This window comes from Cetorhinus maximus, chromosome 11 (genome assembly GCF_964194155.1).
Source record: "Cetorhinus maximus chromosome 11, sCetMax3.hap1.1, whole genome shotgun sequence".
Classification (NCBI taxonomy): Eukaryota; Metazoa; Chordata; class Chondrichthyes; order Lamniformes; family Cetorhinidae; genus Cetorhinus; species Cetorhinus maximus.
The window spans coordinates 14,985,230-15,001,823 of record NC_135889.1 but is presented as its reverse complement, the minus strand read 5'-3'; the positions used below and the strand labels follow the sequence as shown (position 1 = coordinate 15,001,823).

At 47.2% G+C, this 16,594-nt stretch overlaps 1 protein-coding gene across 1 annotated transcript in view; it reads right to left on the bottom strand.

Moving 5' to 3' along the window:
- LOC144686254 (melanoregulin-like) overlaps window positions 1-15,368 on the bottom strand; it is a 59,506-nt gene extending 44,138 nt beyond the window's left edge. The window contains exon 1 of the mRNA XM_078551347.1: window positions 15,092-15,368. Coding sequence (XP_078407473.1) covers window positions 15,092-15,177 — 86 coding nt within the window. The 5' untranslated portion in view covers window positions 15,178-15,368. The remainder of the gene's footprint in view (window positions 1-15,091) is intronic.
- Between the last annotated feature and the right edge of the window lie 1,226 nt (window positions 15,369-16,594).

Here is a 16,594-nt window from a genome sequence, read left to right as displayed (position 1 = left end):
CCATGTTTAAAATGCAACCGGGCGCACACACTTCTCAACGCTTGCAGCCCTGGACTACTCCACTGAAAACATGGCCCTAAAAACCAGGAAGATTGCAGCCCCCGATTTAGTGACCTCTCTCTGGGATGACTTCTGGTCACTGTGGAGGTCCTCTACCCCCGCTCTGGCCGCAGGAGGCCCATCAGCCTCACTACTCCAGCTTGGGAGGCGGTGGCAGAGGTGCTCAGTGCTAACGCTGCACACAAGAGGTCAGTCATCCAATGCAGAAAACAGATGAATGGTCTCATCCATGACGCCAGGGTAAGGCGGCCATATCATCACTCTAAACGCACACACTCACAAGCCCATCACACATTCACTGGCATCTCACTCTGCCAGCTCAAGGGACATCACCACTCACTCTCTCACACACCCTCACATCTCCATCTGGCCTCATCTCCTCTGGAGGCTGCCTCCTCATCCCGTCCATGGCTCCACTCAGCACACTTGCACACCTGGCATCCTTCCCATTTGGCCTGGCATGCGCCTTGCTCACACTTTCCCCATCTGTCTTTATGCAGGACAAGATCGCGCACGATCACCAGGAGAGGTCCCAGACCGGGGGGTGGAGTGCCAGACATCAAGGTCCACACTCCATTCGAGAGTCGCCCGCTGGAGTTGGCCGGGGAGGACATGGACCATTCCTGAGGCGATGGTGAGGTCAGTGACAAACACCACGTGAGGATCCTGTACTATCCCTCTCTTAACACTACTCTGAATCCACTGTTCTGTGTTCAACACGGCTGCCCAGCACTAATAATCTCCACTTTTTGTCTTATGCACATCTGACACGTCACCCTCAGGGAACCTTGACCCCAATCCCAGCACCGAAAGCACCTCCGATGATAACCCTGAAGGCAGCAGCATTGAAGACCCATCACGACGCTCACCCACACCCTCCACCAGCGCAGCGACACACACCTCGGTGGGACCTAGATATACAGCAGCCTCGGGATCACAATCTGGTGAACACAGCACTCAGTCTGTTCCACAACAGGCAGAGGCAGGGACATCCTTGGTCGCCGGCACTCGCAGGACTGCTGAAGACAAGAAATCTGCTGACTCCGAGCCAAATGATGAGCTTCTGGACTCGATCCTCAATCAATTGTTGGAGCTGCAGAGACAATCACAGGAACACCAGGAAGGGATGTCCGCTGCACTCCTCAGATTGCAATGCACAATGGAAGAGTCCATCTGCCTTCAGGCTGAGGTGATAGCGCCGGCCTGTCAACACACCGAGGTCAACACTGGTCGGATGGCAGCCGTCATGCAGAGCTTGGTCTAGGACATCGCTCCTGCACTGCTGCACAGGCTCAACTCCATTGCTGACGCCATAGTTGGCCTCCAACAGTGTCAACATGAGAGGGGTGCAGGGCAGCTCGATCTCACTCCAGCTTCCCCTTCTCCTCAAGGAGTCAGCCAGAGACCCTCAGGCACCCATGGGGAGGAGGATCAGCAGGTGCACACCCCGGGGCCATTAACCAGGTGACTGCGGGAGATTCTGGCCTATTAAACTCCCCTCTTCCTCTGACCTCAGCAGCTCCAGCTCCACAGGTCAAGAAGGGTGCCACTGCCACACAGCAGGACCCCGAAAGCAGGCTGGGGCCCTCCAAGTCTCGGCACTCCAGAGGACGCCTGTCAAGTCATCATAGACAGGGCGTCACAGTCAGCAGGCTGCCTCCACCTCCACTGTGGATATCTGGAGAGCACCAAGATGTAGCACCAGGGTTAGGAAAGTTAAGAAGATGTAGTTGCACAGCCTGGGCACGGGTGTTGATCACTTGTACATAATGTTCACTTTGTTAATAAACTCCCAAGAATGTCTCCCTGCCTATGGTTCCTTGTTGTGATGAGCAGTGTTTGTGTCACTCAGATGTGAAACCTTGGTTCCTGCACAAGATAAAGGCAGGTGTCTCAGTCCACGGCCTCTTCCCTGTGCAGTGTGTGACCTACAGACTGAAGTGATGGTCTGGCCTCACACTCCTTGGAAACATTACTGATGCCTGCACCTCGACGGTGCTTGTCATTGCTGCCAGAATGTCGTGGGCAGGCATCACAGAGTTCGCTCATTCTCTCTGTGTGCTCTCAGCACCATTAAGGTGGGGCTGGCCCCCATCTCTTTAGCATCTGTGACCAGTGACACTGTGCTCCTGAAGGGGACAGGTGCTGAAGGCTGACAAAGGATAAGGTGCATTTAAAGTTTCATGGCTGTGGCTCCATGATATGACCCTGATCACAGAGCGCAAGTAAGCTGCCCTCAGCCAGACAGGAGTCAGACATTCTCAGGAGCAATGTGAAGATCTATGGAGTGTCCTCACTGCATGTCATCATCATCCCCCTGGAATCTAGCGACTATTAGGGCCTCCTCTGCGTCTCCATGACATGAGCCTGAGCACTGAGGGTATGTGCGCTGTCATCAGCCAACAGGAGTCAAACAATCACAGATACAAGGTGAGGATATCAGGACTGTCCTCACTGCATCTCGTCATCATGCTCCATGAATCTTGTGGCTATGAGGGGCTCTCGAGCACGCCTGCCTCGTCTGGCCAGTGCGATGGCCTCATCACTGGCATCCTCGCCTTCGAGGACCTCATCACAGTCATCGCCTATGATGTCCTCCTCTTCCATCACCTCCTCAGCCAGGTTCTCCCCCCGTTGCAGGGCCAAGTTATGGAGTGCGCAGCAAGTGATGATGATGGGCGATACCCTCGGCGAATTGTATTGTAGGGCTCCACCTGACCTGTCAATGCAACAGAACCTCATTTTCAAGATGCCTATTATTTGCTCCACCAACGTCCGGTTTGCGGTGTGAACCTCGTTGTACCGTCGCTCTGCTGCAGTCTGAGGCCGCCGCATGGCTGTCATCAGACACGTCTGCTATGGGTAGCCCTTGTCCCCAAGGAGCCTCTGTGGACCCTGGAAGATGTCAGGAATCTGCGACCTGCTAAGGATGTAGGAGTCACGGACACTCCCTGGGAATCATGCGCAGACCTGTAGAATGCATTTGTGGTGGTCACACATCAGCTGAACATTCAGCGAATGGAAGCCTTTGCAGTTGATGTAGTTGACTGCTTGTTGCCACAGAGATCTAAGCACCATGTGAGGGCAGTCAATGGCACCCTGCACCTGTGGAAAACTTGAGATCTGGGCAAATCCCAGTGCTCTGGCTGTTCTGATTAAGGGCAAAATGCACAAAGTCCTGTGCTTTTTCAAAGATGGCGTCCGTGACCTCCTTGATACACTTGTGCATGGAGGCTTGCGAGACCCCACACAGGTCACCTATGGAGCCCTGGAAGGAACCACTGGCGTAAAATTTGAGCTTCGTGGTCACTTTGCATGGCCACTGGCAGTGGATGCCCTCCATGTCCCATTGGTGCCAAATCCTGCAATAGCTGGCAGATGTGACCGACCTGTTCCCTGGACATATGCAGTCTTCGACGACACAGCTTCTCAGTCACCTGCAGGAATGATGAGCGCCATCTGTAGACCCTGGATCCTGCAAGGCGCCTATGAGCAACGTCTGTCTGTGGATGTTCAGCTGCATGCACAGCAGGCCCTGCCACCCCTTCATCTTGAGGGAGGTTCTCCTCCCTTTGCCGAGCCAGGCGCCTCTGACATACTCTTCTTCTTCTTCTCTGCTCTCTGTAAGCAATGAGACACACTGTTAATCATCAGACCCCATGATCCTAATGCTGTCCTCCTGCAGGATCAAAGAGAGGTGTGTGGGTTAGCACATGTATCCTAAGAACCTCACTTGGTTATGTCTAAAGGCCCCTTCATGCATGCAGGAGAGTGCTGCCCACCACTTGGATGGCCAATATGTAGTGCGCTTCGTGGCTGTCAGAAACCCCGCCCACCTCCGCCCCACTCCACCTGACCAATTGGCAGCAGCTTTGCCCACTGGACTGCATGCTGTGCTCTCAGCTCAGGCACAGACATTCTGCTAACCCGCACTGCAAGGCTGCACGGTTAGCCTGAACCATGGGGAGACTGGTCCATGCTTTAATAAAGACATTGCAAGGGGCTTTGAGCACCTCCACCAGTGACTGTGCCATGGCCACCTTTCGCAAGGGCATCGTACAACTTGCCCAGTCGGCCAATTGTTCTGCTGCCCCCAAAAACACACATTAAGTTGCAGCCTGCGCCAAGAGGTGAAAAGTTTTGGAGCATTTGGTGGCACTTTCATGCTTTTGCGTTGCTTGAATGGACAGAAAAGCTTCAGAAGCACGACTACAAGCATGTCAGCTGCGGAAGAATGCTCATTTTTGACAAGCTTTTCCAAGTGTCTGGTCACTTCCCTCACCCCCACCCAACCTGGTATGTGCTTGTGTACTTCCTTCAGTCTGTGCTGCCATGTCCCCCATTCCCCGGCCTGACCTGCACTGGAGCCCTCGCCCCAGCACCACACTAAAAGCCAGTGACTTGCCTGTGCCCCCTGCGAATGCGCATCGCCTCTTCCTTGATGTCACACATGCTTGTGAGCGCTGCGCAACGTTGTGTGCATTCACCTCCGAGTTCCCCTCGAAGTTCAGGCCACCAGGTGCACGCCTTCTAAAGGCAGTCGTGAAGCACGCCGTTCTGAAATCACGCCATTCTGAAATCACGCCGTTCTGAAGTCACGCCGTTCTGAAGTCACGCCGTTCTGAAATCACGCCGTTCTGAAATCACGCCGTTCTGAAGCACACCGTTCTGAAGCACACCATTCTGAAATCACACCATTCTGAAGTCACAGCCGTTCTAAAATCACACCGTTCTGAAGTCACGCCGTTCTGAAGTCACGCTGTTCTGAAGTCACCGCCGTTCTAAAATCACGCCGTTCTAAAATCACGCCGTTCTGAAGTCACGCCGTTCTGAAGTCACGCCTTTCTGAAATCACGCCGTTCTGAAATCACGCCGTTCTGAAGTCACACCGTTCTGGTTCTGAAATCACGGCGTTCTGAAATCATGCCAACGTGGGCAGTAAATTTGATGTGCCGGGATGATTCCAGTGAGCAGGGCTTATAATGTGATGCTAAAGTATTGACATTAGGTTCTTGACGTGCGGCAGTGGGAAACAGAGCCCGCCTTTGACGGGTGACGTGGACAATCACAAACTGGTTTCACGATGGCATGAAACCAATTTTTGGCCTTCTTGCCATATTGTGTCCCCCCCGCCCACTGTGGTACCCAATGGGGCGAGGGTTTTCCACCCAATGAGTTGGGTCAGCGCCCAAACTCTAAACCCTATTCCTAATGGATGGCAAGAGGAGTGATTAATTTACAAAGAATCAATCTAGCATAATGACTTCAATGGAATTTTGGCTGATGCTCCAGAAAGTTACAAGGTTACATTAATGCAAAAATGCTAATGGCAGACATCAGGCAACCATATGAAGCGCTGCTCCTTGTTTTAAACAACTGCCCTTGTCTTTTATATTAACTAATTTTGAACAGTTCGTCATAGGTTTACCCTTCAAATATTCTTTTTCTGCCCATTTTCTTTCCTCTCCACTCCTCTTCTCCCCTCTCCTGAACACAGTGCCTCATTGCTGGGTGATGATTCCACGGGTGCTGGGGGGATTTCTGGAATCTCACTCCAGTGACCATTATTGAACAGTGTGTGAGCATAGACAGTAACTGCAGGTTATCCCATCAGCGAGTTATTACCCTGATCTGACCCTTGATTTCTGTACAAGAGCATTTCCAGCATTGGTGGGGCGGTAGAGGGTGTGGTGGGGGAGGGGCACAGGAATCAGAAAACCTCAACCATTGCTGCATTCCCCCCTTTCGAATTTGATGATAATGAGGCCAGTTGCAGTGGCTCTTTAACGGCTGCTCTGCCTGATATCAGTTAACTCAACGCTGACCAGTGATAGAATGTTAATATAAAGAAGATCAGTGCTGAGGACTGGATAAGATCACCATTAAGATAGGTGGATTGGGTGAATTATAGAGTTAAAATTTAACCTGTTGCTTAATAGTCTGTTTGCTGATAGATCTCTGCCACTCAAACCATGACAATAATTGGTATTGGAGATCCGCTTGATTTCAACACCGATTGAAAACCTTACTAAGATCTCAGTTCTAGAGAGAGACGATGGCATAGGGCGGGATTTTAACACCCTGTCACAGCAGGGGCGGGGCCAGAAAATGCAGCGAGACATTCAAAAGCCCATTGACTGCGGAAGGATTGAAAAATTCCTCCGATGGGATGGGTTGTAAAATTCCTCCCATGGCGGTAATGGCGCTGGGCTAGTACTCCAGAGGACCAGGTTAATACTCTGAAGACCTGTGTTCAAACCCCACCATGGCAGCTGGTGGAATTTAAATTCAATTAACAAAATATGGAGTTGAAAGCTAGTCTCAGTAACAGTGCCTGTGAAACTACCATGGATTATCGTAAAAACCCATCTGGTTCACTAAAGTCCCTTTAGGGAAGGAAATCTGCCATCCTTACCTGGTCTGGCCTACGTGTGACTCCAGACCCATAGCAATGTGGTTGACTCTTTTAACTGCCTGCTGAAATGGCCTAACATGCTAGTCAGTTCAAGGGCAATTAGGGATGGGCAATAAATACTGACCTTGCCAGTGACGCCTGCATCCCATGACAGAATAAATATAGTGCTCCGCACTATAACGAGGGTATTGAAACTTTAGAGGGGCAGCAGCACAGATTCACTCGGATGTTGCCTGGTTCATGCACGATTTGCCTGCTATATTGAATAGTTGGTATAATGGGCTAGTGCTGTAATATGGGCAACATGCACCGAGAAACAACTTGAACTCTCTCTCACATGCTCTCTCCAAGTATCAAGGAGTAGACTGTCTGCCACCAGCAGTTCAAGGGCTGGAAATATGGAATGGCCCCCAACTGGGCCTGCCGGCAAAATGCCTTTACAGATGTTTGGAAGCACTTGTTGCTCAATATTGTCCCCGTTCCTAATCCGGGCGCACTTAATTGTTTGCGACCTGGTTCCACGTGACATCTCACTCACTACAGTAGTAACCTCCTCTCGTTTGACATTGCCCCTTAAACTTTAGTTGGAAGAATGCTAATTGAGAAAATTACCATTGTGCACTAGCTTTGAGTGGCAGAAATTTCTCAACAAAGGAACAACTGGACAAACTGGTTAAATTTAAAATCTAATTCACTGAATCCTTTTGATAAATTATGAGTTTAATTGCAATAAAGTTACACAGTGATCAGTGTAAAAAAGGAAGACTGCAATTCATTAAAGTGTCATTGACCCTTAATGCAGCTGTTTCCGCCTGAAATTAATAGAGCACTTAAGAAGTGACAACAGGCAACTTTGAAACTGACATTTCTTGGTCGATATAAACAACTGCCCATTTTAAAAGTGGATGTTTTAAGCGCTGGGAACTGTATGAGGAAATACAAATCTAAAAGAGAGACTGGGCAAAGTGGAATTATTTTGTTAGAGCAAGCCAGATTCAGGGGAGGTACGATACAAGTGTTTAACATGAAGCAGACTGCTTCCAGTAGTGCAGGCGCCTAGAAAGGGGTTACAATGACACAATGTTGAGTGTATGAGATTCAGAACAGAGAACATAAGAACATAAGGACATAAGAACTAGGAGCAGTAGGCGGCAATTCAGCCCCTCGAGCCTGCCCCGCCATTCATTACGATCATGGCTGATCTCATTTTGGCCTCAACTCCAATTTCCTGCCCTCTCCCCATACCCTTTCAACCCATTACTAATTAAAAATCTGGCTATCTCCTCCTTAAATTTATTCAGCGTCCCGGCATCCCCTGCACTCTGAGGTAGTGAATTCCACAGATTCACGACCCTTTGAGAGAAGTAATTCCTCCTCATCTCTGATTTAAATCTACCACCTCTTAGCCTAAAACTATGGCCTCTCATTCTAAAATGCCCCACAAGGGGAAACATCCGCTCCACGTCTACTTAGTCTATCCGCTTTAGCATCTTATATACCTCAATTAGATCTCCTCTCATCCTTCTAAACTCTAGCAAGTATAGGCCTAAACTGCTCAATCTCTCCTCATAAGACAAGCCCCGCATCTCTGGAATCAATCCAGTGAACCTCCTCTAACCGCCTCCAATGCAACTACATCCTTCTTCAAGTAAGGGGACCAAAACTGTGCACAGTATTCCAGGTGCGGTCTCACCAATGCCTTGTATAGTTGCAACAACACTTCCCTATTTTTATACTTTATTCCTTTAGCAATAAATGCCAAAATTCCATTTGCCTTTCTTATTACCTGCTGTACCTGCATACTAGCTTTCAGCGATTCATGCACGAGGACACCCAGATCCCTCTGCACCGAAGCATTCTGAAGTTTCTCTCCATTTAAATAATAAGTTGTCTTTTTATTCTTCCGACCAAAATGGATAACCTCACACTTATCCACGTTAAACTCCATCTGCCAAATTTTGGCCCATTCACCTAACCTGTTCATATCCATTTGTAAATTTCTTATTGCTTCATTGCAACTTATTTTCCCACCTATTTTGGTGTCACCTGCAAATTTAGCTATAGCACCTTCTATCCCCGAATCCAAGTCATTAATATAGATTGTAAATAGTTGGGGCCCAAGGACCGAACCCTGTGGCACCCCACTAATTACAGCTTGCCATCCAGAAAAAGACCCATTTATCCCGACTGTCTGCTTTCTGTTGGTTAGCCAATCCTCTATCCAAGCTAATATATTACCCAAATTCCGTGTGATTTTATCTTGTATATTAATCTTTTGTGCGACACCTTATCAAAGGCCTTCTTGAAGTCCGGATATACTACACCTACAGGATCCCCATTATCCACTTTGCTTGTCACATCTTCAAAGAACTCTAGCAAATTAGTCAAACACAATTTACTCTTCATGAAACCATGCTGATTCTGATGGATTGCATTATGACTTTCCAAGTGCCCCATTACCTTAATTCCTTAATTATGGATTCCAACAATTTCCCAAAGACAGATGTTAAACTAACTGATCTATAGTTTCCTACTTTCTGCCTTCCCGACTTTTAGAATAAGGGCGTTATATTAGCATTTTTCCAATCCACTGGAACCTTTCCCGAATCCAGGGAATTTTGGAATTTTATAGCCAATGCATCCACTATCTCTGCTGCCACTTCCTTTAAGACCCTGGGATATAGGCCATCAGGTCCTGGGGACTTGTCATCCTTTAATCCCAATAGATTGCACAGTACTTTTTCTCTAGTGATGGTGATTGTTCTAAGTTCCTCCTTTTCTATACCCTATAAGAGGGCAGGAGAAAGCTGAGAGGCTCTAGAATTTAGGATTAGATTCGACATGTGGATGAAGGAAAGAGGGACGAAAGGGATCAAGTAGGGTAAATATGATTGGGGCTATATGCTGATGAGGAGAGTAAATTCCAACGTGGACTGGTTGGGCAGAATGCCTGTTTTATTGTTATACCGTTTATGTATTTCTACGACACATAGATTATCCATTGATCTCCATGTATGTTCATTTGCCATGAGATGGCAGCCCAATGTGATTGAGAAAAACTCAGCTGCAGATGGGAGAAGCTATTTACTCTGCTCTTGGCACTCAACTAGGCATTTCTGAGATCTTGTACTCCACATTTCAACTCATACCCTCTCTGGCACCTCTGCTGTTTTACATTACTTCTAGCTAATATGGCAACAGACATTTACAGAAATATTTATTTAACAACTCATGGATGACATGAAACAAAGTGATCAGGTTATGAGGGTTGAGTTACAATAAGTTATTTCACCTATTCCTGCAACAGGCTTGTTCGAACATTCTTTCATTCCTCTTGCTGCTATCTGCAATATGCATTTCCACTACCCTGTGCCTCTCATAACCCTCCTTGATGACCTCTAAGAAGGAATATAGTTCCATTGTAACAATTAAAATTAGATTAGAACATGGAAACCAAACAATAATCCATCTCAGTTGCTAACTGGGTTGCTACAGCTTAGTTTAACAGAACTAATGTCCCATCATATAGCTTCCCAGGTAATAGGATTAACTGTAAAGCTTTCAATTATGAGATACCCATGCCATTTTATACTGAAATTTCAATAAAACACAAAACAAACCAAATCAACCTTTTATATTATAAACAGGGGTAGTTGGAAGACAGTTGGATCTTGGCCATATTCCTCCAAACAGTTCAGCTCCTTTTAGTCAGCTTCACAAGAAGCTTAAACTCTAATTCAAATAATAGTGCAACATTCTCATTTATACCCGCATTATTCATTAATACCCGCAAGTTAAGGTGACATACACCATTCCAATGATCTGCAATGGGCTTACACCCATTGGAGTTTTGAAGCATGGGAGGTGACCTTATTGAAACATGTAAGATCTTGAGAGGGCTTTATAGAGTGGATACCCGGAGGATGTTTCTCCTTGTGGGGGAGACTAGAACTCATGGACATAGTTTAAGAACAAGAGATTTTTTAAGACAGGGATGAGGATTTTTTTTTTCTCTCAGAGGTTGTTAGTCTGTGAAATTCTCTTCCACAGAAAGCAGTAGAGACTGGTCTTTAACTTTATTCAAGGCTGAGTCAGGCCGATTGTTGACAGACAAGGGAGTCAGGAAGGATAGACAAGGCAGACAGGAAAGTGGAGCTGAGACCACAATCAGATCTGCCATGATCTTATCAAATGGCAGAGCAGGCTCAAAGGGCTGAATGGCCTACTGCTGCTTCTAAGTCCTATGTTCCTATGTTCCTGTGATACTGCTTCATAGAAAAGGTGTTGGTATTTACAATCTGAATAACACTTCCAACACTGAGAATCATAGAATCGTAAGAGCGCAGAGGAGGCCATTTGGCCCATCATTCTTGTGGTGGCTCTTTGAAAGAGCTACCCAATTAGTTCCACTCCCTGCTCTTTCCACATAGCTCCACATATGTTTCTTTTCAAGTAAGTATCCAATTTCCCTTTGAAGGTTCCTATTGAATCTACTCCTATTACCCTTTCAGGTAGTGTGTTCCAGATCAGAACAACTCTGCTTAAAAAATTCTCCTCATCCAATGAAAGATCATCAACCTTGAAACATTAACTTTTTTCTCCTGTCACAGATGCTGTCCAACTCATTGAGCAATTGCAGCACTTTCTGTTTTTATTTCCACCCCCCTTGTTCTTCCGCCAATTATTGTAAATCCATTGACCATCCTGCCGGTGGAAACAGCTTCTCCCTATCTACTCTATCAAAACCCCTCATAATTTTGAACATCTCAATTAAATCTCCCCTAACCTTCTCTGCTCTAAGGAGAATGGCCCCTGCTTCCCTAGCCTGCCCACATAACTGAAGTCCCTCATAGATGGTACCCATTCTGGTAAACTCCTCTGCACCCTCTCCAAGGCCTTGAATTCTAAAATGTGGTGCCTGGAACTAATTACGCTAGCTGAGAACTAACTAGTGATTTATAAAGATATCGAACAACTTGCTTGTATCAAATTATATCAACACTTACGATAACTGAGGATTTTCATGTCTGACAAGATTGTTGGAAAAATCCTGCACATTCCAAATGATGAATGATAAGATAAGAGAATGATAAGCACCAGAGATCTCTACCAATATAGCAGTCCTTTCAAGTGATGGATGTACTGAATAGCTGAGCATTATGTGCTGGGAAGGTGCCAGCTTCCAATGCCAGTCTGAGCTGGTTAGCTGACCCTGGGCCAGTGAAGGGACCAACATATTTGGTCACTGTGCACCTCTGCTGGGGGAAGAGAAAAGCTAATAAGGTTTGCTACCCTGCAATTTACAACATACGAATTAGGAGCAGGTGTAGGCCATTTGACCCCTTGAGCCTGCTCTGCCGTTCAATAAGATCATGGCTGAACTGATTGTGGTCCCAACTCCACATTCCTGCCTGTCCCCGATAACGTTCGCTGGAATCTTTGCTGGAAGTGCCAGCATGGGCTTGGGGCGAGGACAGGACGAGGCTCGGGTGTATTCAACAACATGGTTCAATGTCCAAACTCACATGTATGTAATGACCACTTGATTGTGAGACTGGAGAATAACAATTTCTTGTGGGATCGCAGTCCAATGGTTAGGGCCTTGGAGGACATATGTGCAAAATCAAATAATTTGTAATAAGCCAGAAACTAAAATATTATTGCAGGCTAGAAGTTCAGTTTCAAGATAATGAGCTTCTCCATTCGGTTCATCCCCCCCAGACATTTTCCTGCTGATTGCTCAGTTACTTTGCTACTCATTTCATATACAAACATATAAAATTTAAGGCAGGGAAAGATCAGATAGTTTACTAAGCCTGCCCCTCACCGTGATGCCTAGACCATTCTCACTGAACACTTAATTCCTGCTCCACCTCCCCTCACAGCTATGTAATCTCCAGGGAGAGGCAAAAAACAGAGAAACCTAGGACCAATCCCATGACATCTACTGTCTAGAAGGACAAGGGCAGCAGACACATGGGAACCCCACCACCTGGAAGTTCCCCTCTAAATCACTCACCATCCTGACTTGGAAATATATTGCTGTTCCTTCACTGTCGCTGGGTCAAAATCCTGGAACTCTGTCCCTAATAGTACTATGGGTGTACCTACACCACATGGACTGTAGCGGCTCAAGAAGGCAGCTCACCACAACCTTCTCAAGGGATGGTTAATAAATTCTAGGCCTTGCCAGTGATGCTGTTTTTTTTACATTAATTCGTGGGATGTGGGCATCGCTGGCTAGCCCAGTATTTGTTGCCCATCCCTAATTGCCCTTGAGGAGGTGGTGGCGAGATAGGGTGTTGGATATGATATGAGGTAGGGTGTGAGATCAGATGTGAAATTAAGATAACATGAAGTGTGAGATAGGGTTGAAGCCAGGGGTTAGTTTTCCCCTTCCTCAAGCAACATGAACAACTAGATTTCTCTATAGAGTTGGAATTGGCCTTGCTTTCTGGCCACTGGCAATGCTGAGTAACCTCAGCTGACCTACACAGGCCATGAAGCAATTCTGTACTGCCCTGTCACTCCTCCAGTCACACGGGGAGGTAGAGTGGCCTCAGACAGAGTTAGAAACCAGGACTCAAGGTGAACAAATGCATGGTGAAGTTTGCACATGCACAGTTATTTTGGCATTGTTCTAGCCGCTGTCCAGTTCACCCTGCAGTGTAAGGAAGGCAGTTTTTACAGGATTCTGGATTTGAGCCGGTATGCACCCCTTTGCTGAAGGCAGCTTGGCAATTTGAAACCTGCCATTAATGACTACTGTTCACAATACCAAAAAGAAGAGAGCCTGTCATTTCTAAAGAGCTTTTCACAACCTCAGGGTGTTCCAAAACTCTTTACAGTCAATAAAGTACTTTGTAGAAAAGGTGGCAGTCAGTTTGTGCACAGTGAGATCCCACAAACGACAATGTGTCAATGGCCAAGGTATAAATATTAGCCATGACACTGGGGAGAATTCCCCTGGTCTGCTTTGAAATAGTGCCATGGAATCTTTATAAAGCCACCCGAGAGGGCAGACAGGGGCTTCGGATTAATGGCTTATTTAACAGACAGCAGCTCCAACTGTACAGCACCCCCTCAGTCCTGGCACTGGGAATGTCAGTCTAGAATATGTACTCAGATCCCCAGAGCAGCAGCTTAGAGGTAAGAGAGCTACACAACTAGGCCATGTTGGACAGTTATGTGACACGGTGATATATGATTTAATTGAGGATGGAGTGATTACAATGACAGTGACCTGGGCTTACTTTCTGATGTTCCCTGATATCGACAATATCAATCCCTGTCATCCTGATTGTCCATTGTCAAGGTCCCTCTTTTATCAGAAACAGAGTGTAAATTTAGAACTAAACGTAAAACACACTCAGCAGACAGTGCAATTTAACTGAACCCAATTGAAAAGTCAGCTTTGTATCCAGTAGCACAGCTGATTAATGCAATTAGGAAGCTAGTGCAGAAATAGCCAGGATTTCAGTGTGCGCTGTTGTCCTGATCTGGAATGCATGGCCTGAACGTTTGGCGGAAGCAGATTCAACAGTAACACTCAGAAGGGAATCTAGAGTCATTTGCGGCACAGGAGGAGGCCATTTGGCCCATCGAATGCATTCCAGCTCCCTGCAGAGCAATCCAGTCAACCCCACTCCCCCACTCTATCCCTGTGACCCTCCAAGTTTTTTCCACCAAGTGCCCATCCCATTTCCTTTTGAAATCATCGATTATTTCTGCTTCCATCACCCTCGTCAGCAGCAAGTTCCACATCACTAGCGCTTGCTGTGTAAAAAAAAGTCCTTCCTCACACCGCCCTTCCCCCCCCCCCCCCCCTCCTTTATAGAGTCTCTTACCCAAAACCTTAAATCTCTGTCCCTTAATCCTTGTATGAACAGCTAATGGGAGCAGCTTTTCTTTATCTGCCTTATCGAAACCTGTCATCACCTTGTACAACTCGATCAAACCTCCCCTCAATCTCCTTCACTCCAAGGAGAACAGCCCCAGCTTCTCCTACCTAACCTTGTAGCTGATGAACCCTGTCCCCAGAGCCATCCTGGTAAATCTCCTCTGCACCCTCACAAGGATCCTCACATCCTTCCTAAAGCTGGGTGTCAGAACTGGACACTCGCTCTCGAATTTGATAAATACTTAAAGCAACATGTACAGGGCTAGGAAGAAAAGGCCAGTGGGACTAATGAGGTAGCTCTGTCACTGGGCTGGCACAGGCACGATGGGCCGAATGGCCACCTTTGGTGCTTTGATTCTGTGATGAGCATGAAATAAGTTCTTGCTGTCACTTCCATTGTCATTTTGTGAGAAGCAGAACTTTAATCTAGACCTTTAAAAGAAAACCACACTCAGCAAATACCCCAGGCAATCTAGCGGAACTCGATTTGAAAATCATCTTCGCACAATCCAACTGCACAACAGGCAGCTTCCAATCAAACACAACTGGGCAAATGAAAGTTAAAAATTAAATCGATTTTCCCGGACGGTAAGAGTTATTTTTTAATCAGGTGGCGGCACGCAGCGAAATGTTACTGGTCTTAGTGCCAGAGAGGGTATGCTGGCCCCATTAATATCACAGGCTGCTTTCAGACATTGGCTATCCCGTGACTGTACCTGGCCAGCGGTTGCTTTGCTCGTGTTTTCACGGCCCCGGTGCACTGGCAGCAGCAAACGGAGCACAGAAACTCTTTGAGTCCCATCGTCGCTACTGAATCCGAAATGACAATTGCCCCCCTTTCGAGCTCTGCACTCGCCAAGCCGGTGCCTCCCAGTAATTTGCCAGTGGCTGGTTCAGCTCAGGTCCAGGTTCTCGAGAGGACGGTCCGCCCCTGCCGCGGGAAGTCCAGGGGTCTCTGGAAAATAATGATTTCCCAGTGTCTTCGGCGTGAAAGTCCCCAGCACTGGCGGGTTTACAGTGTGCAATGTAACCCAGGCTGCTGCTGCTGCCGCTGCTGCTGCGGCGCTGTCAGTGGCCAGAAATGACAAGGGGAAATCAACCCGGAAAGCCCAGTTTGTGAAATTAATCAGCCAGTTGCGATTTTGTCTGAGAGCGGCCCAAACTGATGGGAGTGGAAATCTGTTGTGGTATCATTTGGAATAGTCCACCTTTATAAATCGCTCCGACCGGTCAGTTTAACCTCGGTGGTGGGAAAGGGTTAATCCAGGACAACATTAACAATCACTCGGACAAGTGTGGATTCATTAAGGAAAGCCAGCACGGGTTTGTTAAGTGCAAAGCAAATATGAGGAGAGATTGAGGCGGCTAGGATTATATTCGCTGGAGCCCAGGAGAATGAGGGGGGATCTCATAGAAACCTATAAAATTCTAACAGGACTAGACAGGGTAGATGCAGGAAGGGTGTTCCCGATGGTGGGGGAGTCCAGAACCAGGGGTCACAGTCTAAGGATACGAGGTAGACCATTTAGGACTGAGATGAGGAGAAATTTCTTCACCCAGAGAGTGGTGAGCCTGTGGAATTTGTTACCACAGAAAGTAGTTGAGGCCAAAACATTGTATGTTTTCACCAAGGAGTTAGATATAGCTCTTGGGGTGAAAGGGATCAAAGGATATGGTGAGAAAGTGGGAGCAGGCTATTGAGTTGGATGATCAGCCATGACCATAATGAATTCCGCTATAATTCCGCAGGCTTGAAGGGCCGAATGGCCTACTCCTGCTCCTATTTTCTATGTTTAAGCATGTCTAACTAATTTACTTGAACTTCTTGATGAGGTAACAGAGGGGGCTAACGAGGGTAATGCGATTGATGTGGTGCACATGAAGTCCTCAGTTAAAGTTGTTTCACTTAAAGTCACAATTTTCAGGAACAGGACTACATCTTTAAATGAATCGTGGGTTCCCACAGGAATCAATGTTAATGCCGGTTAGGTTCAAACTCAGGGCACTCCTGGACCTCTCTCTGCCTCTCTCCCAAAAGTAAATGCTGTAGGCCTCGCTCCCGGGGCTGTATTTATCCACTCCCGGCTGTGTATCTCCCGCAGGTCCTCTCCTCTCTCTGTCCCTCTCCCGAAGGTAGGTGGTCAATGTTGTTGATCTGGTGTACTTGGACTTCCAAAAGGCATTCAAGACAGTGCCACACTACGGACCCGTGAGCTAGC